Source organism: Vigna radiata, chromosome 9, assembly GCF_000741045.1.
Source record: "Vigna radiata var. radiata cultivar VC1973A chromosome 9, Vradiata_ver6, whole genome shotgun sequence".
NCBI lineage: Eukaryota > Viridiplantae > Streptophyta > Magnoliopsida > Fabales > Fabaceae > Vigna > Vigna radiata.
Window position 1 is genome coordinate 11,319,032 of NC_028359.1, and position 22,438 is coordinate 11,341,469.

The 22,438-nt window shown below is 31.7% G+C and overlaps 2 protein-coding genes across 2 annotated transcripts; one reads left to right on the forward strand and one right to left on the reverse strand.

The window, feature by feature from the left end:
* Window positions 1-4,109: 4,109 nt before the first annotated feature.
* On the forward strand, window positions 4,110-6,707 carry LOC106773041 (TMV resistance protein N-like). Its single transcript, XM_022786512.1, has 5 exons — window positions 4,110-4,559; window positions 4,663-4,847; window positions 4,935-5,701; window positions 5,863-6,138; window positions 6,270-6,707. The coding sequence occupies exons 1-5, from the start codon at window positions 4,231-4,233 to the stop codon at window positions 6,615-6,617; spliced, it is 1,905 nt and encodes a 634-aa protein (XP_022642233.1). The 5' UTR covers window positions 4,110-4,230; the 3' UTR covers window positions 6,618-6,707.
* A 1,317-nt stretch (window positions 6,708-8,024) lies between these two features.
* On the reverse strand, window positions 8,025-14,860 carry LOC106772965 (E3 ubiquitin-protein ligase CHIP). The gene is made up of 8 exons (XM_014659621.2): window positions 14,456-14,860; window positions 14,288-14,355; window positions 14,088-14,151; window positions 11,226-11,297; window positions 9,183-9,316; window positions 8,831-8,984; window positions 8,614-8,724; window positions 8,025-8,529 (listed from the first exon to the last, which is right to left on the reverse strand). The coding sequence occupies exons 1-8, from the start codon at window positions 14,561-14,563 to the stop codon at window positions 8,404-8,406; spliced, it is 837 nt and encodes a 278-aa protein (XP_014515107.1). The 5' UTR covers window positions 14,564-14,860; the 3' UTR covers window positions 8,025-8,403.
* Window positions 14,861-22,438: the final 7,578 nt, after the last annotated feature.

A 22,438-nucleotide genomic window follows, 5' to 3' on the forward strand; every position in this document is an offset into this window, starting at 1 on the left:
GTAAGCTGAAATTTAGACAATCTGACTTATTAGTCATCTTCAATACAGCGAACATACCAGTGAGGTAAATTAGTATCAATTTTTCTTTTGCTTCCCTCACTCCCTCCCTCTATCTATCTATACAGACATGGTTATAGAAAACTGATGCAGGAACAACAATGTTGTTTTGCAGGTTTTGTCGTTGAAATTGTGTAGTAATTACAAATAGATACAACCAGTTTTTCCTATGTCATTGTTTTGTTATTAATTGTATCTCTGCATATTTGTTAATTGTATTTTGCATGTTCATATGTCTTAATTGTATTTTGGAGACTCTTCATCAAAACTATCGTCTACTTCTTATTCAGCATGTTGACGAATAGTATTGTAGACCATCTATTTTATATACGTAAGTTTATCTATTTCAGATGTATCTACAAAAGTGTTCAAACTTAAAGCTTGTCGCTTTTCTACAAAAGTGTTCGAACTTAAAGCTTGTCGCTTTTCACGAACAGTGGACATAGAAGGAATTTCTTGACCATGAAATGTTCAAATCGTGTAATTTGGCATGAACCTCTTTTGGTATAGGTGAACTTTGACCATTTCATCTTTCAAAATCCTTGTATATTCACCCTTTATTAATGGGCATCGAATCGAGCATAATATTTATAGTCTGGACAAAGTCGTCAACTCCTTTAACAAAAAAGCTTTCTTAAAACCTCTCTTTCCACTATAACAACAGTCATACATCCACCGATGGTGGTTGGGAACTTCGACCATGTTCTATGGCAAGCTATTAAAAGGAAAAATTTATCCAAAACAACAAAAGTCCATGTGATATAAGTAATAAACCTATTACTACTTAAGTCGAACATGGAAAAGAAACTAAAGATGATGAAGTATGGTAAAGTTTATTGTATACAATAAAAAATTCCTTAAAGTAAATTATAGGCAATGAGGGAAATTGGTCCTTCAAGGTATTTCTAGGAGTATTTACGTTGTCATTTGTTTATAACATTTTAATCTTAATTTTATAGGTTTAGGAGTTTAAGCTTGGTTAAGTAGTCTAGGTAATGTAATTTTAATACGTGTATAAGTCTAACTTAGTTAGATTTCTTTATTAGTTAGTTTTACGGAGTAGAATCATTGAAAATACAGCTTAGGCCACAAAAACAGCTACCAAAACAATCTTAAACAATACAAAATAAACCATATACACCTTCCATGCATCAAGCATCATGATCAAACTTAAAATCAAACATATGGTAAACCAAGGTTCACAAAAACTACCAATAATATTCAATCAATTACATTTCAATTAGAATGTAGAAATGCACTATATGAATGCATATGCAGTTGTAAAATGCCTAATATGAATGGATTAAACTCAAAACATATTGCATTCACATTCAACGTAGTGTGTTTCTGTGTTTTTGGTTTCTCAAATTTGGTTTGTAACACCTAATCAAAGTTGGGTTCGTCCTCCTTGTTTCCCTTAGTTAACAACAATTTGGTATGACCATTAAAACTAAATTGGATGTAATGATATCGTGTCCATGATGCTAATATGGGCTGGTAATTGATACTTCAATGCAGGGTGTTTTTTGGAGAACGTTGGGTTGACATATGTGGTAATTAAAAATTGAATTATGATATGTTTAACGGGTGTAGGTATTATGGCTTCATTACATACAATAGGCAAGGGGTTAAATGGTTGTTTGGTCTTATGGGTTGGTGGACAGAATTTAAGTGTACAATTGTGTACTAAAGCAGCCTAATGCTTAAAGTTTCAATTGTGTACTAAGGAGTGTGATTTTAGGAATGGAAAATGGGTGTTTAATAGTTCCATAAAGCCTTTGCATTGACATTTTAAACTTCAATAGACCANTACTACTACTTTTGGTATGTTAGTAAACTTATTGGTCTTTGTAGTTTACCAAAGAGTTCCTTCATTTGATGAGCACAATTTTTTTGTCTTTTAAAACTTTACATTTTAAATTATGTAACTCACTATTTCCTATCTTTATGTTTAATGCCATAACAGATTGATCATCTTGTCCTCATCACTGAATGTATATGCAACCCAATTCAGTCTCCTAGTAAAATGGCAGAACTTCCTTTTGAAACATATGGACTTCCATCTATAGGTATCAAAAAAATTTTAATCCTAAATAAAACAAAAACAAAATACAAGTACCCTTTATAGCAATTGGAATGTTGCCTTCCCTGTTGTCTAATGCCCAATCTTTTCGGATTGTTGCTATGAAATGGATATCATATAACCAAAATAAAACACATCAACCTCTTGCTCTTGGTGGTTGTTGCATTTCAAGTCATACTTTCAAAGGTAAAAGAAGGTTTCTGGTTTATGATTAAATATAACCAACTTGCAATTGTCACTTAGTGGATTAACATGGCCACAAAGGAAGAATGTGATCCTTGATGTGGCTAAAGGGCTTGGTTATTTGCACTATGAAATCAAGCCACCAGCTTATCATTGTGATATAAAGGCTACAAACATACTTTTGGTTACTATGTATGGATCGATCATGGAGAACAAATAGCAAATGGTAATGAAAATCATGAGTGCTTTACTCATATGAGTGTATTTTACAAAGTAAAGATAGGTATATGACACTGTATTATAATACCTAAGCACTGAAACATTAACTATGACCAAGGACTAAACTCTAAAGTCCCCTTCAATGATAGAAAAAAAAGAATGAAAAACATTATTTTGTACCATGGTTTAGGAGCCAAACAATCACTCTAAATATAAATGAATACCAGATTTCAGCAAATGAAGTTTCTACTTCCAGCACAAAAAAGGGTTGCCAAATTGAGTACTGACTTAAACTTTGACCCTTCTAAACCTACAATGGCTACACGATACATAGTTCAAATTATCCTAGGGGAGTATCATTCTATAAAATTGTTGCTCTGTCATTTCTTGTAATGAGCACTACAAATAGATTCATTACCGTTGTCAAATGTAACAAATATCCTAATGACAACGACCAAACAAACTAAAATTTATTCTCAACACCCTGTTAGAGCATGAACTCATCCTAGAATGAAATAAATCCAAATTTGATGCAAAACAATCTTAAAGCATAACATACAATATAAATGATGATTCCCATACAATCTTCTAATGGTAGCAATAATTGCCACTGTCAATTTGGGTAATAAGCAACAATACAACAATAACAATCGTAGGAAAATCACAACTCATTACTGAGGCACCATTCAATTTCCTCAGTAATCACAGACTACAACAATAAGCCAACCTCAAGTTCCACCACACACACCACATTGAAATTGCAAGATTATGATCAGACAAGCCACACACACTATATAGTATTGTCACTCAAGTTCCATTCATGCAAAGGTCTATATCAGGGAAGCAAACAATAAACAGCTAACCAAGCAAGTAAAAGCAGTGTCCATAACACTGCAGCAGAATCCAAACGAAATATAACACTTCACTGAAAGTCCAAATTTAGTTTAATACTTAACGTAATGAAGAACAATTACACAAAACAAAAAATTCATCAAACCATTCACACGAACAGAGCACTAACCCTTGCGGAAATCCCTAAACGCAAAACAACAGCGCCAACACCCTCCCCACTCCATGTTAGCCGCAAAAAAGGCCCCAGTCAGCGTCCATCCATTAAAATTGTTAGAATGAAAGAATAAAGAAAGGGAAAAACTATGAATTCTACACAACATCTAATGTTTTCCTTTAAAATCTTAATTAAATATTATTTAAGTGTTTCCTTTTTCTAAATCTTTTTAATAGTTTTGATAGAATATATCGAAAGTGAATAATTGCAACTCTTAAAGTGTCTTTCTAAAAATTAAACGCGCAGGTCTCGAAAAATGAAGTATGCATACATACCAAGATGGGTTCAGGAGGAAAAATATAAAACATAAATGGAATTTAGTAAAGTGATATTGGGTGAGTCATAACGCACTTCGACACTACATATAAAACACATTAATCTTTTACGTTATTGCTTTATCTTTCAAGAGTTGACTTCAATTCCTTCTATGGAGTTTGCATTTTCTTCTTTATCATCATCATCATCTTCATCCTTCTTAACATCAAAACCCCATTTCATACACGATGTGTTCATCAACTTTGGTGGAGAAAACATCGGTCGAAGGTTTGTTTCTCATCTCCACTCTGTCCTTTTACAAGCTCAAGTCAAAGCTTTTATTAGTCAGGAGAATCTGCATGAGGGAATGAAGTTGGAAGAGCACATGAGAGCAATAGGACACACTAAGATTACAATAATCGTTTTCTCCAAATCATACACTGAATCTGCTTGCTCTCTTCTTGAGCTTGAAAAAATCATTGAATGCTACGAAACATTTGGCCAAATAGTTGTGCCCGTATTTTACGAGATTGACCCTTTAGATGTACGTCATCAGAAGGATGATTTTGGGAAAACATTGGAAGACACTGCACACAGAAGCTATGCAGGAAAACAACTGCAACATGCGCGGTCCAGGTGGAGCAGTGCACTCAATAGAGTTGCAGGTATGACTGGTTGGGATGTCAGATATTTCAGGTAAACAAATGAATCCTTCCTACTTTCTTTGGTTTGAGAGTGAGTGAAGCATAAGTTAAGGTTGTGATTTAATTTTGGTAACACATTATCATTCATCTTGAAGGCATGATGCTCAACTTGTGGAGGTAATTGTTAGGCGCGTTAAGGAATTACTGGACTACAAAGACATGTTTATTACCCAATATCCTGTTGCATTATTAGAGTCCCGCGTGGAAGACGTGATTAAATATATTGAGAATCAACCCTCCAAAGTGTGTATCATAGGAATATGGGGATTCAGAGGATCAGGTAAAACAAGCATAGCCAAAGCCATCTACAATCGAATTTATCGTGAATTCATTGGTAAGAGTTTTATTGAGAATATTCGTTATGAAGGGTATGTTGCTTTGCAAGAAAATCTTCTTTCTGATGTCCTAAAATCAAAGTTGATGGTGGGAGGCGTTGGGATCGGAAGAATTTATATCCAGAATGAATTTTGTAGAAGGAAGTTGTTGATTGTGCTTGATGATGTAAATGAGTTTGGCCAATTGGAAAACCTATGCGGGTCTCGTGAATGGTTCGGTCAAGGAACTGTGATAATCATTACAACTAGAGATCTTCACTTACTGAAACAACTCGAAAATAATTATGTTTATCAAAATGAATCACTTGAAGCAAAACCAAGAAAAAAATTGAAGGAACTTGATAGAGACATAGTTAATTATTGTGAAGGATTACCACTGGCTCTTCAGTTCCTTGGTTCCTATTTATGTGATAAAACAATAGAAGGGTGGAGAAGTCTATTGAGGAAATTACAAAGAATACACGGGGATAATCTTCTGAAGGTATTAAAAATAAGTTTTGACGGTTTACGTGATACTGAAAAGGATATACTTCTTGATCTATGTTGTTTCTTTAAAGGCAAAGAAAAAGACTATGTAACCGATATATTAAATGGCTGTGGACTACGTGCTGATATTGGAATAACAGTTCTCATACAGCGTGGCCTCATAAAAGTTGACAGAAATAACAAACTTCAAATGCATCCTTTGTTACAATACATGGGAAGAGAAATTATTCGTCAAGTATGCCCAGAGGAACCGGGGAAAAGGAGTCGATTGTGGTTGCAGGATGACGTTAAAGATGTACTGATACAGAAAACTGTAAGAACATTATTTATATGATTTTGAAACTTCTTTTTCAAAGTGTTTTCTTTTTAAGTGCAATGCATGTGTTATTAACTTGTTAACTCAACATTAAGTATCAATAATCAACTATTATTTATGGATTTCTCAATTGTTTATCTTTGCTATATTCATCACAGGGGACAGAAGCTATCCAGGGATTGTCCCTGAAACTGCATTCAACAAGCAGAGATTGCTTCAAAACTCATGCTTTCAAGGAAATGAAGAAATTAAGACTTCTACGACTAGATCATGTACAACTTGTCGGAGATTATGGGCACATTTCTAAAGAACTGAGATGGATTTGCTGGAAAGGATTCCCTTCTAAATACATTCCAAAAAACTTGTACATGGGAAATGTAATTGCAATTGATTTAAGGCATAGTCATCTTCAATACGTCTGGAAACCACCCCAGGTATTTTTTACGCTCTTTTCTTTTAAAACTCGTAGGTTAATTAAGATAAAAATAGTATTATTGATTCCAGTTCTAGCTATAGCATTCATTTTACATTTACTTCCCTAATCTTTTGTAAACTATGTTTGTAGATTTTAGAGCAGTTACAATTCCTTAATCTTAGTCACTCCAAATACTTGAAAGAAACACCTGACTTTTCCAGACTACCAAGTCTTGAACAGCTCATTCTAAAAGATTGTCCAAGTTTGCTCAAGGTACACCCATCCATTGCTGATCTCTCCAACATACGAGTGATAAATTTGAAGGATTGCAAAAGTCTACGCTATCTTCCAAGAGAGGTATATAAGTTGAAATCTTTAAAAACTCTCATCCTATCTGGTTGTTCGAAGGTTGGCCCTATAGATATATCACAGGTGAAATCCTTGGTAAATATAATTTGCTTAAAACAAAACTGTGAAACAAACATCGATGAATTGTAAGCTAAAAGAATGTATTTATTGTTGGACTAAACTTTAGGAGAATAATAACAATCAATTTGGGAATCTCAATTTGTATTTTTACTGCAAGTATTATAAATGATTGGTTCGTATATATTGAGAATAATAACGTTTACTTTTATTTCAACTCGTATATTCTTTCTCTTTCATAATTTTATTTCCTCTGTTTTTTTTGCTACCTAACATTATTCTGTAAAACAACTATTGCTATCATAAGAACGTTATTCAAATTAGGATGAACGAATATAAAAATTATATTATTACCGAGCCATTTTTTTGCACGTACATTACTTTATTATTACTCCTTTCAAGAAGCCTTATAAATGTATTTTGTAATAATACCATCTGACGATTCTCTTTATGGCCATTTGAAAAAATATTTTCCAAAAATGTCATTATTCACTATTCTAATTCTTTATTTCTAGAACTAATTTATTTTTTCATCATTCTTTTTTATCTTATCGAATAGGTATATCTCTATATAAATGTTAATCCATAGATAAGTAAGATAGGTGCTCTATACATTTATTTTGGTTTTAAAATTGCATACAGTTAACTTCTTCAACCATTAGCAATGCATGAATATCTCTATTGATGATTGTACACGTTAAAATTTTTGCAATTTCTTTTAAAAGTAAAGTATACTCTCTCCATTTTTTAAATTTTAAAAATGTTTAAAAATATATTAACTAAATTTTAAATTGTTTAAAATTATAGTTTAGTCTCTGACAATAAACCCTTTAAGTTGTTTCAAATTATGGGACTAAAATTTTTATTTTTAAAATGTAAAGTTATTTCTTTTCAATTATATAGACTAAATTATGGAAAAGTTATAAGAAAATTATAAAAAATAAATTATATATGTTTTCTCTAACTAATCACAAGAACTAATAAAAGTTAAGAAATTATGTTGACCACAATTTAAATTCATTAAATTTAAAAGTACTTTAGTCTATGACAATAATCTATCTTGACTAGTTAGGAAAAAATTGCCCAAGTCAATAAAAATATATTATAGAGATTAAATATTAGATAAAATAATAATTATTTTATATTCTTAAGTGAAATCATCTATTCATCTTAAAAGGAGAACTTATACAAACCATACAATTTAGGATTTGGTAAGAAGAAACCAAACTCCATAATGTTCATCACTACCTTATAACCTTAACACGATTTATCCACTTTCGTTATTTCTTCTAAATCCACCCTTTAAAAAAAATAAATTACACCATTTTGATGCTTTTGCAAACATATTCATATCTACATGAAAGAAAAATTACTTATTAACCTTCATCCATTTGAACAAAGGAAATGTTTTTTCACTACAGTTACATTTTGTATTTGTAAAGGACGAGAGATTGAAAGAAAAATAAGAGATGTAAAGTGTGTCGACGTCAAAATGATAACCTTGAATAAATTAAGTGACCGATGAATAACTTCTTGTCCTTGGTTATCGTGACATTGCACAAGTAATATCTCCCAAAAGACAACAAATCTTTAAAGGATAGGTTCAATATTTTGACAGGACAGACTAAAAAAAGTAGTCTCCACAAACACTGATATGCATACTACTATATTTACAAAATACATGAAATCAAACACATATATACACTTAATAAGATGGTGTTCAAGAGTCAGTACGCCATGAAACAGCAAACAAATGTAAAACAAACAACTTTGGCCACGCTTGCAGAATTCAACATCCTGCTGCATTGCTGAACAGATAAAACTACCACATGAACTTAATTTGTGACATAATATTCCGTTAGTCTACCTTGTAAGCCCAACCATGCTTGTCCAAGAATGCCTGAACCGCTTCCTTAATGGCCAAGTTTGGCACTAACTGTGATTGATCAAGTGGTTCCCGCGTGATTGGGTCGAATTTACCCACCTGTATAAGAAAGTTGAAGGATTGCACATGGGGTTCATTGAAATGGAAAACATTCAATAAGAAGAAACAAGAAAATCAGGTTACCTTCTGAAGGTGNTCAAGAATCACTGCTCTCTCATATGTAAGCCCACTTGGAGTGATTACAGGATCATGAAAAATGTCGAGTGTGATTCTGCAACATAAGTAATCTGGCACCTATAGACTCAACAAGCCATTCTGTGTGATTAATAACATGGCAATTTCCAGGGCACCACAAAGGAAGATTTGATGAAGATTAAGAAAACAGAAGGCTTGTACACACCTCAGTAGGTGTATCGGCTTCTGCNGCTATTTTGAAGACTACTTCTAAAGCCTCTAATTGTTCCGAATGGGAAGTAGTAGGATCATCTACAAACCCTTCTGCTTCGGAGAATTCCAGAAAATGTTTTTCCTTCAGAGCAGACTCGCAAGCTTCTCTGAGACATTTAACACATTTTATTACAACAGTTGACATGGACAATAAGTAATAATCACTATACAATAAATAAATGATACCGGCAAACTAAATCAAATTTTGCATGAGGTAATAACAAATATTTTAAGAGACAATACAACTTCAAACACTGCTAAAAGACCCCCAGATAATAGGTCTGACAATCACCAGAAAAACATACTTCAGGCTCTGCAATTTCCATGATCGTTTCGAAGATGATCGCTCCCACTCATGGTATTTTNCCTTTGCAAGCTCTTGCCATATTTCTTCTACCATATAGCCCTTGGGATTGGCACCTCTCCCGAGATCCAAAGCCTTAATTATGATCACGAACAAAAGCAGAATCATCAGGCATTTGAAATGAAAAACAAAACGGGTAAAATGACTGTTTGTATCTCAGAAAAGCACAGTATAGAGTAGATAATCAGGAAAGTTATATTAATTAGCTGTGATATCAAACTTAAAAGATAGAAGCACCATGTTCATCAACAGCTCTGTAGGTAAGCTGAAATTTAGACAATCTGACTTATTAGTCATTTTCAATACAGCGAAAATACCAGTGAGGTAAATTAGTATCNATTTTTCTTTTGCTTCCCTCCCTCCCTCCGTCTATCTATCTATACAGACATGGTTATAGAAATCTGATGCAGCAACAACAATGTTGTTTTGCAGGTTGTGTCGTTGAAATTGTGTAGTAATTACAAATTGATACAACCAGTTTTTCCTATATCATTGTTTTGTTATTAATTGTATCTCTGCATATTTATTAATTGTATTTTGCATGTTCATTCATGTCTTATATACTTAAGTATAAGTTACATTTCTTAATGTTTATGAATCTTACTAGAGTACATAATTCGTCCCTATTCAAAATGTAAGTTCTATTATACATAATTTGTCACTATTCAAAATATAAGTTCTCTTATACATAATTCATATCTCGATTCAACTACCATGAATAAAATTATTAATAACAAAAAAAATTAGCATCATACTTTTCACTTGTTTTCACTCTCTTTCACTCAATCCAAACGGCCTCATTTTTCGTCTTCTTTCCTTTCATGTCTTTCATCTTCCACTCTCTCACTTTCCATCATTTAATCCAAACAAAGCTTAAAGCTAGATTGATGGCTAAAGGATAAGCTTGGTATATCGTCCAACTCTTCTTTGCCATGATAGTTATTCATCATTGGTCACTTCATCTATTGGATATTAAAAAAAAAAATCTTCATGGTGATCTGGAGGAGGAAATTTACATGCAGCAACTTTCTAGGGTTATAGCTCAAGGAGAGTTTGGGTTGGTTTGTAAATTGTGTTGGTCTCTATCATTTCAATCTTTACTATCATACTCTCCTGGAAAATGTCTTTTATCTATTTGTTTATGTTCATGACATAGTCATTACAAGGAATAATACGGCTAAAGTCTCTCAAATAAAGAAGCATTCATGCAATCACTTCGATTTAGGCAGTAGATCAAGTTTCTTGCTCCTTTCTTCGATTTAGGCTTTTGTAAAACTATGTCCATAATAAACCAAGCCCTAAAACCAACTTTTCTACAACCCCCACACTAATAATAGAGGAAAACACCTTGGCTAACCTGACATTAGTGCATCTTCAACTTCTAGCACAAAATTTGTGTCCTCTCTCACCTGAGCCTCAAAAGAGTTGCATGAACCACTGAACCAGAGGTCTTCTCCACCAGGCTTGCAATTCTCCAACTCTGTTTGGTTCCTCTGCTTTTGCTGCTCTGTTCATGTGGTTCATTGGTTCTCTTTATATGGACAAAATGAGGATTTCTTACAGGATTATGATTTTAATTGCGATGATCTACTTTAGTGGTCTAGTCTTACAGTATTTTAAGTTGTTTTGTTTGTTTGTCATCTATGACTTGTGAGTTTTGTATGGTGCCTAGCCATTGGCTTCCATATACTTATTCATCTATGATTATAAATTTAAGCTTAATTTAACACTTGGTGTGTTATAAGCCTTTTTCTCTTTCTTATGTTATTCTATATGCATATATATGAATTTTATATATCTTGTAGAATCTTACACTTAATATTATGATTCCACAATTTTGTATCTCCTTTGAGTCATAATAGATCTCGGGTTTAACCACCTTGACAAACAATTAAAAACTAAATGATTTCTTGCAGCAGATATACTATAATAAATTAACAAATGTGAAAGAAACACACAGAAAAAGTGTTTAATGTAAACAAACCTTCTCTAATTCTTTAATTCCCTTGGCAGATTCTTGTCTCCGTAGTAATGCTAGCCCCAACATATAGTGGGCCTGAAATGTTAACAAAAAGAATTCAGGGAGAAACAAGACAATCAACAAACACTGATTAACAATGAAGAAAATAAATGACCAACAGGCAACAAATAACAGATATATAATATAGCTGCCAACAGCTTCCACCAACAAAATGGTTTTACAGAATTGCATACAACTCTAATGCAAACCATTACAAAGTAAATATCCCAGGATGAAAATTAATATCCCAGAAGTGCATACTTCTTCCCAAGTTAATACAAATGGTACAAACACACATGCACATACACTCATATAATTGCACATTCCATTCTACCAAAAACATTAGTTCCAGGTTGTGACATGATAGGAACCCGGAAATAGTTAGGCCCAAACCCAAAATATCTAAGGTGTATGTTAGACAAAGAAGGAATGGCAAAGTAGGGGATCAAAATGGCAAGAGAGAGAATGAGAAGAATCCTTCCATGTAACAAACTATTGAGCTGGCACAGTAAGAAAGGAGTGATTCCATTGTATGGGTTTAAGGCTTGGAAAGATAGTGGGGGAGGAGGAGGGCTGGAATTGGCTGGGAATTGGGAGAGACTAGAACCTCTCTAACTGTCTAGAGTTACTTTTTACTTGCTTTACAGATCTGTAATCTCTTCCCTGGGATATGCAATCTGTTTTGTTTACTAATAAAGTGAATATTCAGCTATAGTGTGCTTCCTTACTAGCTAGCCGATTTCTCCAGTCAAAAATAACAGTTCCCAAATGTCTTTAGAGTAGAACTTCGAAGGGAATGCTCCTACCCTTCCTCTAGCAAAGTTGCTCATCCTTTTTTGGTTCCTAGTCCTCTATCTGTTGTAAATGCTCAACCTCTTTTCTATCTTGGTGCAGTGTTCTAATTTTTTCTTGCTTTTTAACTTCATTGGTCATCTTCTCTGTCCTCATCAAACATGAGCTCACAATATCATCCAAAAAAAAAAAAAAATTTTAAGTTTTTGGTGTTATTGCCTATTGTGATTATTGATCATGGGTCTCTTCCATTTTGAGAATTTTTTCTATTTTTCAGCCTTTATATTTGGTTGAGATAACCGATTTTATTAGCACCATATAGCATTCACCATAGCAGTCATCCTGCTACAGCAATTTTAGTGTTGGCCATTCCACACCACTATTCAGGATTGAAAACTATAATTTATTTTGAAACGTAACCAAGAAAACTAATTTATTTCTATTTCTACATCTAGGCTGAAGATTTATGTAGCAGAACACCAAAATTGTGCTATCAATGTTTAAACAGAGAACTACCTCACATTTTATAAAGCCCCAATACTTTATAACTCATAAGTTAATGATACAGGTAAAAATCAATTTGGATACAAGGACTTAGGAAATTCTTATAAATACAAGATATGTTACAGCCTAAAAACATTATCATAAATTAAACAAGCATATTTTATATAAATGCACAATATTTGTACAGAGACATTGGACATTGAAATTTTTTCATTAAAACATAAATAAGTAAATCAGTGGATGATGATCACAACATTTAAAACATTGGAATCTTAACAAAAATCCCAAATTATATATCTTTCCTCCATATAGGTGTCTACCATTTACTATAACTGTAACGACATAGATGAAAAGGAATTCAAATAATCAAAGTGATATCCCAAATGCATGGATGATTAAAAGTTCAACAAATAAATAAAATAGAGAAGAAAAACACTATAATGTGCATATTCCCATCAAATGTGCATCTGTCACCAATCTTTGCATATTTTTAGTATCTAGGTTTCACAGCTCATATTTCAAGAATCCATGGCCATCATGAAGTATTGAAAGTCATGGATCATGAAGTGCATACACATCTATTTAAAAGAAGTCTGAACTCTATATGATTGCCTACAACTTACAATAGCTTTAAGAATAGAAGCGGAAGGCATCCAAATTAAAAAAAAAAAAAAAAAAAACAAAAACAAAATTACCAAAATCATATCCCAGATGCATCAATCAATAAGATTGTAAAAAGTGAAAAATAATCACAGTGCACAATGCTATCAAATATGAATCAATCTTTGCCGTTTTCTTTTAAGTATATTTTATCTGCCATTAACTATATCTTCAAGGACTCAGGAGAAGGAAATCAAATTCATGATGCACCTATCACCGGAGGTTCAAAAACAAATGGAAAATACTATCACACAAGTATTATTATCAATCCATCCAGCTATATTTGCCATCTTTTAAGTATCTAGGCTTAGTAATTCACAGTTCAATGCTCAATGACAAACATGAAGTTTGCAAGCCATAAACTACCAAGCACAAAAACATCCATCATATCATCTATCTCAGCCAAGACATAATGAAATGTAGCCCACTCAATTCAAAAAAAAAAAAAAGAATTCTATTCTTCCTTAAAAAGTGGGTTTAGTAAAATTAACTCAACCTATAAATCTTCGTTTAAGGTGAGGTTTTCACTCACTACTCTATTTTAGCTATACCTTTGAACAATGTTAGATCTCCAATCCAACCCCAATGCCAACATTTTAAGCTATTTGTGAGTGATCTAAGAACCACTTATATTGAGTGACGGTTCAACAAACTTCATTAGAATAGGTTTTGATACATCTTATAAAGGGGAGTTTAGGCCTAATTGTAAGATGACATTTGGTTTCACTTATATGCTCTATTTTAGTCATATCTCTAGACTACTTGAATCATCAAATGAACCTACAGTGAAACCATGTAAGCTAAATAACTAACCAATACGTGCACCATAAAAAGAACTACAAAATCACAAGGAAAATTAGTAACAAAAACCTTGACTGAATTGCTGTCCAGCTGAATTGCCTTCCGAGAATCTTCCTCTACTCTCTCCCAGTCACTACAACCAAATCAAACACATTAACAAAAACCATTCTAAAAAATCGCATTGCAGTCTCTAACTTCCCGAAAATTTACTCGCAACAAATTAAATTTAATCCACAAACAAGCGCGAAACTAAAACGTGTCTCACGTACTTGCGCTTGAGATGGCACAGCGCCCGATTCGTCCAATAAATCGGAACATTAGGGCACAGCGTAATCGCCTTCCAACCAAACAACAAAAAGATTAACTTTAATTAATTACTCAAATTGATGTTAACGATAACTCCAGAAGAAGAAGAATACGAAGAAGAAGAAGAATACCTCGGTGTAAGCGTCGATGGCAGCCCCAAAACGGTCTTTCTTGAAGTAAGTATTGCCGTTAATTCGGAGTTGCTCAGCTTGTTTTGCCGCCGCAGCGTTTGGTCCCATTTCGCCCAATTTTCTCTCTTTCTAGAAAATTCTATCCCTTAATAATGGATGCATACAAATAGTGTGTTAAATGCGTGAAAATGAAAATTTATAATAAATAAAAAAGTTTGTAGTTATGTTTTTGGATTGGTAAGTTATGGAGAGAGAATGGGAAATGATCCAGAATTTTCCAGGGATTGAAGAAGGAGGAGCGAGGGAAAAGAAACAAGAAAGAGGAAAGAGGTAACACAAAGAACAACGTGTTGAGGAAGGTGTCGCTGTTGACTCACTTGGGTTTCTTTGTCAAAAGAATAATAATTGCAAAGTTTGGTCTCATTGGGCAGATGTTTGATATACAATCTTGGATTTGTTCTGCTGTCAAAATATAATAGGATAATTTTTTTTCTTTTCGAAATTTTTTTATCTAATTTAATCTTTCCGTTTAAAAACATTCAAATTTAATTTTTTAATAAAATTTTATTAAATTTATTTTCATCAAAAATTAAAAGAAAAAATTAATCATGTATAATAATAACACTAATGTCTCAAAAATACTTTTTATTATTAACAGTTAAAATCTATCAAAGTTATAAATAAATGAAAGTGCATTTATACATTATTTAAGAAACAACTTATATTGTGATCTCATCTCATTATTTAAGTTAGTTATTTGTGTTTTCAAAACACAAAAAAAAAATGAATAAGTTATCAAACATGTGCAAATAAATTATAAAATTGATCAAAGAATTAGATAATTAGTCAAAAAAAATGATTAATATAATGTCGTTTTTATTTTTTTACAAATAAATTAAAAAATATAAAATGTGTGTGAGCTTCTTATTTTAGATCAATGTAATTGAAACTTTTTTTGTTGTAGTTTTATGTATGTATATGAACAAATTAATAATTTTGGGATAAATATTTACAATTTTATTTGCATAATAATTTTAATTTTATTAATTTTAGTTGAACTTGGTTAATAATTTAAATAATTGATATGTATTCGGTATTTAATAATTTATTAAAAAGAATAATAATTTAAAAGCAGTTAAAATTATTGTATTATAATTTATAAATTTTTATTATATTAAAAGGAAAACATCTCAAAGTTATTATGAGAATTGATTATTTATTCTGAATTTATATTTTATTAGTTCTTTATTGTATCTTCTTGTGTTTCCTTTTTCTCCTAAGTATATTATTGTTTGGAAACATTTATGAGTATGTTTGAGTTTTCCCTACTGGGTATCTTATATTCACTAATTGGATTGTATAAGAATCGAATGGTAAGATGTAATTGGGGATTTAGAATATACAAAACTTGATTGGTGGGGTATTTAAAGAAATATTATAATGTCTTGAAATTAAACTCTAATGAGCATGAGGGAAAACAAAGAAACTAAATTGTTAAAAACTGTCTTAACATTTTAAAATTTTGACATTAAAAAATTTAATTTTTTCAACTAGATCTCCTTGATTAAAATTTTCAAATTTTCTTTTCTACTCTTGCAGTTATGAATTTTCAACATATAAGACCATCTTTAATTATGTTTTAACTCTTTAAATTTTCATCTCCACTCAACAAGTACTATATCCAATACAAAAATAAATAGTTTAATATAAATCTTTAATTCATTGGATAAAGTAAATAAAACTTTGAATAAATTCGCATTGCAAACCCCTGTTTTGTCAGTCACATTGCTTCAGCAGCATCTGCATTCATATCTAAGTTCCCATATAACCTACATATTATACGATTATTGTCAAAAACACAACAAATCAAACAAATGTATAGGTGAGCTAACTGAATAAACATGAACACTAATACAACACTTATATCCCATATGTTAAGTCCTTACCACAATCATATCATATCATATAACATTAACACATAGTAAGACTATAATAAGCAATACAATGACAACTTAAACATCCTCTTTATAAGGAACCATGATCAACTCATTAGCTCTGTTTACCAAAACAACACAATTTGAGTGGTCCTCCATCGCAGATTTGGACCTATCTCCCCTACTGCTCACATCAGCTCTAAACTCAACATGAGCCAAAACCTTACGAGTGAGACATTCATCCATTTTTACCCCCATGCAAGAGGAAAGGACAACACTTGAATCTTAGTCCCTTTTGAAGTTACGGAAAAACACTAGAAGGAGGATTGAATAATATTTTCATAACTCTTTCTGCGACTATAAGTCTAATCGTGATGTATATTATACTTATGAGTTAGTTGTGCTCCATCTACAAACAGTATTCCGTTAAGTTTGTTTATAGGACCAACTCAAACTCATCCCCAAGAAATTTGTAGGCAGTAACCCTTTGAGGATGTTAACGCTTGTTAAAGATTTGTGAGACATATGCATAATATCACTTTCTTTCAAAACTAATTGTCTACAAGAAAAACTATATAACACAAGTAATTTTTATACTGGTTCACTCGATAGAGCAATGTCTAGTTGTGTTTCATTAAATGTTTAATGAAGTAGAGTTGTGTATATATACATATACATATGTGCCTTATTGATAAGTTAGTGATCTTGGATGCCAAAGGTGGTGTTATATGATATGAATAAAATAGTAAATTTGGTTGTGTTAGTTTAATACTTTTGGTGAAAATGTAAATTGTGTGGTTGAAATATTTTAAAGGATGTATCATTTTGTCAATTTGGTTTCTCTAAAACTTTTAAACCACTTCACTTTGTGTAAACTAAGGAATGTGTATAAGAGGGATACAGAGCCAAATTTATCATATGATGCGTGTATGAGTTTCTGTTTTTATGTAGACTTGTAAATTAAGTTAAACCCTTACTAAGCAACAGTGAAAAATAAAATCATAGAGAGTTCCAGACCCTTTCACTTGTTGGGTGAGTTAGAGTTCATTGGACAAGCTTGATTAAACAAGTTTCCAAGGCCTAAGTCATGGGATAAGCAACATAGTCCCTAGGTGAAAACCATTTTAGAATTTCAATGAGGTGTGGTCATGGAGCGAACTTAGCCTTCCTAGGAAAATTTCAATGATTTTAGTCCTAGTGATTGAGTTGTTGATCGAGCCACCTTTTCACTAAACAAGTATACCTATAGGGGTAACCCATTAAGTGAAGATGTATGAAACACAAGAAAATCTTAAAAAGGGGACGAGGATGGGAAGAGGAGGGGGGAGGGTTGAATAGAGTTTTTCAAAAACCTTTCACAAACATATAACAATTCAGTTATAAATTCATTTGACTGTTATGACAGTTCAGGCTATCAAACGAAATGGATTTACATAAAGTAAACTGATTTAACCGATTATACAACTTATGTAATCGATTAATCCTGTACTTAAGCACATTTTCAATCCAATTTCCATTTTAAACAAATCAACTCACTAATGAAACATATAATGGCATAACTTTCTGTTTTAATCGATTATACAACTTATATAATCGATTACTACAGAGTAGTTTGTCCTTGTTAAGCATACAATGATATCTGGAGAAATCTAACCGATTATACACTTTCTTAAATCGATTATTTCATCCAGAAATGATATATTCAATTTGTTTAAAGTATGATTCATTTAATATAAATGAATTTTCATATCAAGCACAAACAAGATATAGATAAAACAATTGTTATGCTATTTGTTGTGCAAGAAACTATAAAATCATTCTTTTGTTCATCATCAAAAACATAAATATAAATAATAGGTTTAGCTCCCTCTATCAACAATATTATATTTTATTATTATCATATAATAATAATAATAATAATATTTAATTATATCTAACAATATATCAATATATCTTTTAATTTGTAATAATATAATACTATCTAAGAATATAAACTAATATATAACAATATATAATTATTATTTTTTAATTGAATAATTATTCACCAAATCTTATTTTTTAGAAAATATTTTAAAATAAAATAAATCCTTTAAATTATAGCTAACAAACCATTTTATATTTCACTTAAAATATTTAACCATATTTAAATAGTTTTTTACTTATTAAAAGTTCTAGGATTTCACTGCCACATAAAATTAATTCATAATATTTATAATCCTTTATCATAATATTGTTTTTGAAAGAGCAAATTAGTTGCATGAAAAAATGGAGAGTATTTTGAACATTACATGATTATATTCACTTATATATTTAAAACTCTGTAACCATAAATGCATCCAATCATAATGAGCTTTTGAATTTCATATAAATTATTCCAAATATAAAAGAAAATATATGTAATAAGAAAATATTTTTTTCATTTTTTGGAATTCTTTTTTAAATTTAAAAATATATATCACACTATGCAAGAGATCAAGCTAAAATATCCGAAAAACACTGGAAGGGGGGAAGAGGTTGAATAATGTTAATGGAATTTTTTTTTCCCAACTTTCCTCATATAACACTTCAGTTAAGTATAGAATTTTTCAAGCAATTGTTAAAGGCTCGACCTTATAAACAATTTTAAACAATAAATTCTTTTTACGTGTTATTCAGAATTGTTGGAAAAGGGTAATATCATATCTTCTTCTTAGTCTTGTATTTTGCATTAAATTGTTGGTCTTACTATGGTTGTAGATTCATAATTTTCTTACATTCATATTTTATGTTTCTTCCTTCTAGAGTTGCTTCACAGGCCATCACTAGGTTTGTTAAGCAACAATTTTTTCAACCCTGGGCATCATGGGGAGTAATCCCTTATGATGAAAAAAAACTATTATAGTAGAGATTTAAGGTAAAACATTGTGTTACTTAATCATCTTGCATCACCATATTCAAATAGGAATTTCATTTACTTTATTTTAACATTATCTATTATAACACTAAAAGGTGCAGTGGGCAACTGAGCATGAAGCTCAAATTAAGAAAAACTTTAACATGAAAGTATCTCACCGATTGTCAGACATATTTAGAAATACAAGGATCGCAGGACAACACCCTTATTGGGTGGGGGAGCACATATGCAATTCATTGTTGGCCATTGGATTTCGCCACAGTACCGCATTAAATGTGCTACCACCCAAAAAAAATAGGGCTTCAGAAAAAGGTGATGTACTGCATACTAGAGGATCAATCACTACACATGAATATGCGATTTGTATGGTAAAAATTTTGATTCATTTCTTATCAATAACTCTATAACATCATGTACTTTGAAATTAATATATTTGTCATTCGTATGTTTTAAAATATTACAGGCAGCGGAGCTTAGATGGGCTATTCATGTTGATGAGGTGTTTACACAAACTCATCTTCGTAAGGGGACTGGCGAATATGTCGATGAGAGGTTTCACAAGACTATTGTAAGTAAACTTTTTAACAACATTCAATTTTGTACTCTTTTTTTTTTGTTTCACATTTTCAAATTCATGTTACTAACATTTTCTATCTTATTTAATAGGAAGATTTTTCTGCGAGATTGACACAGGCGAGATCAGAGGGAGGATCTGCTCCTAATGCTAACTCTAGAGTATATGCATACGAAGAAATCATCAGGACCCAATGTTGGGTTGATGTCGTCGGGGGGAAGAAGAAAGGATGATTGTATGGAGTAGGACAACTTGCCTCCTAGTATAGTGCTGGAAGAGGAGGCATATTGAGACATTAACCATCTACCTCCGACACATTTGACCATAGCAATGTCGTTAGTAAAGAGGCTTATGATTCACTTCTAGCCAGATTTGACAATCTTGAAAATCTTGTCAGGACATTGATACCTCAACAAGGACAGTCCGCTCCATCATCATCCCAACATTCATGCCCACCTTAGTAGCCTTCCTAGACCACACCTGTGCAAGAAGAAGATCATGATGATTATGATGAATATTAGACATTTAGGAACTTTTGAAAACATTTGAAGTTAGGTTCTTTATTAAAAACTTTGTTTTGCCATTAGAAACTTTTCAAACTTTGAAGTTATATTAAAGTTAGTTTTTTATTATCAAACTTTGTTTTGCATTTAGGAACTTTTGAAACTTAGAATGATTGCATTTGAATTGTCTAGATGAATTGACTGGCTGAATTGATGTTTTGGATTATTGATTTTTTATTTGTAGGTTTTGGGTATAATGCATAAACTAATTGCACTGAAAAATACAATGCACGTTGCCGACAGCCTAAAGCCGTCAATAAAGCCTATCCAGTTTCGCCCTGCATTACCGAGGACTTTAACCCCTCAGTATTACCAATGGCCCCAAGCCATCGCTAAAAACATTGAGTTTCGCTTTGCATTACCGAGGGCCTTCGTCCCTCGGTAATATCGATGTCTTATGGCCTTCAGTATTACCGAGGGTCTTTGCCCGTCGGTAATACCGAAGGACAAAAAGCCGTTGGTAATACCGAAGGCCAAAAAGCCGTCAGTAATGTTTTCGACACGCATATTACCGGCGACTTTTTGGCTGTCAGAAGGTCGTCGGTAAACACATATTACCGACGACTTTTTGTCATTACCGAGGGATTCGGGTCGTGGGTAAATCCCTTCTTTTTTGTATAAAATACATTTTTTAAGCTTTTAAAGGGTTTAACTAAAGACATTGTCTCGATGCCTTGTTATTTCTCGAGAGTTCAATTTATTATCATTGGGTACAATATAACTTATGCGTTTAGCATAACTCTCTTAGACGTTTTGAATTGTGAGTCCTTTAGCGTTGCGTCTAGATGTTTTAACTTGGTTGTTTTGCTTTTCCTATAACCCTAAGTGTTTTCCTAAGGCTTTTCTATGTTGTAGATGATTGGGGATTTTGAGCCTAATACTTATGTTTTTGCCTATCTTATTCTTTTACTTGTAGCATTTTTAGATTCTTTTTATTTGATTAAACTTCAAAACATGAGAGCATTTAAACGTATAAGTCTTATAAACGTTTTGTCTTAACACAAACCAATACAAAAAAATGAGGAAAAACCTTCTTTTTATGATTTAAAACAAGATATTTATGAGTAGCAAAAATAATGCCTTTAGAAGAAAATGTCAAAGTTAAGTGTAAAAGAAAAGTGTGTACAATATAATAAAATACACAAATCAAAAGAAAAAAAGTGGAGATGACGTACATTTCCAGCTTTAGAGCCACCTAAACTTTTGGTACTCGAACAATTTCCTTCTTAGTAATTATTGTTGGCAAAGCCCTTTTTATATGAGAACTTATTCCTCTCTTTACTTTCCTTCCCTCTTATGTCTCTATTATTTCTGCGTGTCTCTCTGTATTTTTTCCATATCCTTTTTTCTATTATAGGATGTGTATTTATATACACATATTACAATATTATGGTAATATTGGTTTAATTCTGAATTAATTGGCAATGAACAAAATAGAAAAATAAATAGTCTTGATTGCAATATATTTCATATAATCAATCAAATCAAATAATATCTAACACATTAATTATAAATATTGTCATAAATTTCTTCAATTTTTAACACCATATCTTTCTCTCTTAAAAAGAAATTGATGCAGTAAACTATAGTATATACTGATATATTATTTCTAATTATCATCAAGAATAATATTTATAGTAATTTTACATAATATTAATTCTAATTATTATCATATTAAAAACATGTTTTTATTTAAAAACTAATATTTCTAAAATATTGTCTAGTAACGTGTGAGAGGTATGAAAAACAAATAGAAAATGAGGATATACATAAAACTATTGAGCTTTTGGACTAAATTAAAATTCAAAAATTATATAATTTTAAGAAAAATTATTTTATTTATTTTATTTTTTTTCTTCTTTTTTTATTCATTATTAATTATTATTTTTTTACTTTTTATATTAATTTTTTTATTTTTTTATCACTAGTAAAAAATTGGGTTTTTACAGCGCACATTATGCCACGGTTCACCAGAAACCGCAACATAATGGTGCGCGGTGGCAGTTCCGTAAATAAAAC

Excerpts from the sequence above, each read along its gene's own strand:
- LOC106773041 (XM_022786512.1), top strand. The coding sequence starts at position 4,231 with ATGAAGTTGGAAGAGCACATGAGAGCAATAGGACACACTAAGATTACA. Across the intron at positions 4,848-4,934 it reads ATGGGGATTCAGAGGATCAG|GGTATGTTGCTTTGCAAGAA; the intron begins GTAAAACAAGCA and ends TTCGTTATGAAG. Across the intron at positions 6,139-6,269 it reads ACGTCTGGAAACCACCCCAG|ATTTTAGAGCAGTTACAATT; the intron begins GTATTTTTTACG and ends CTATGTTTGTAG.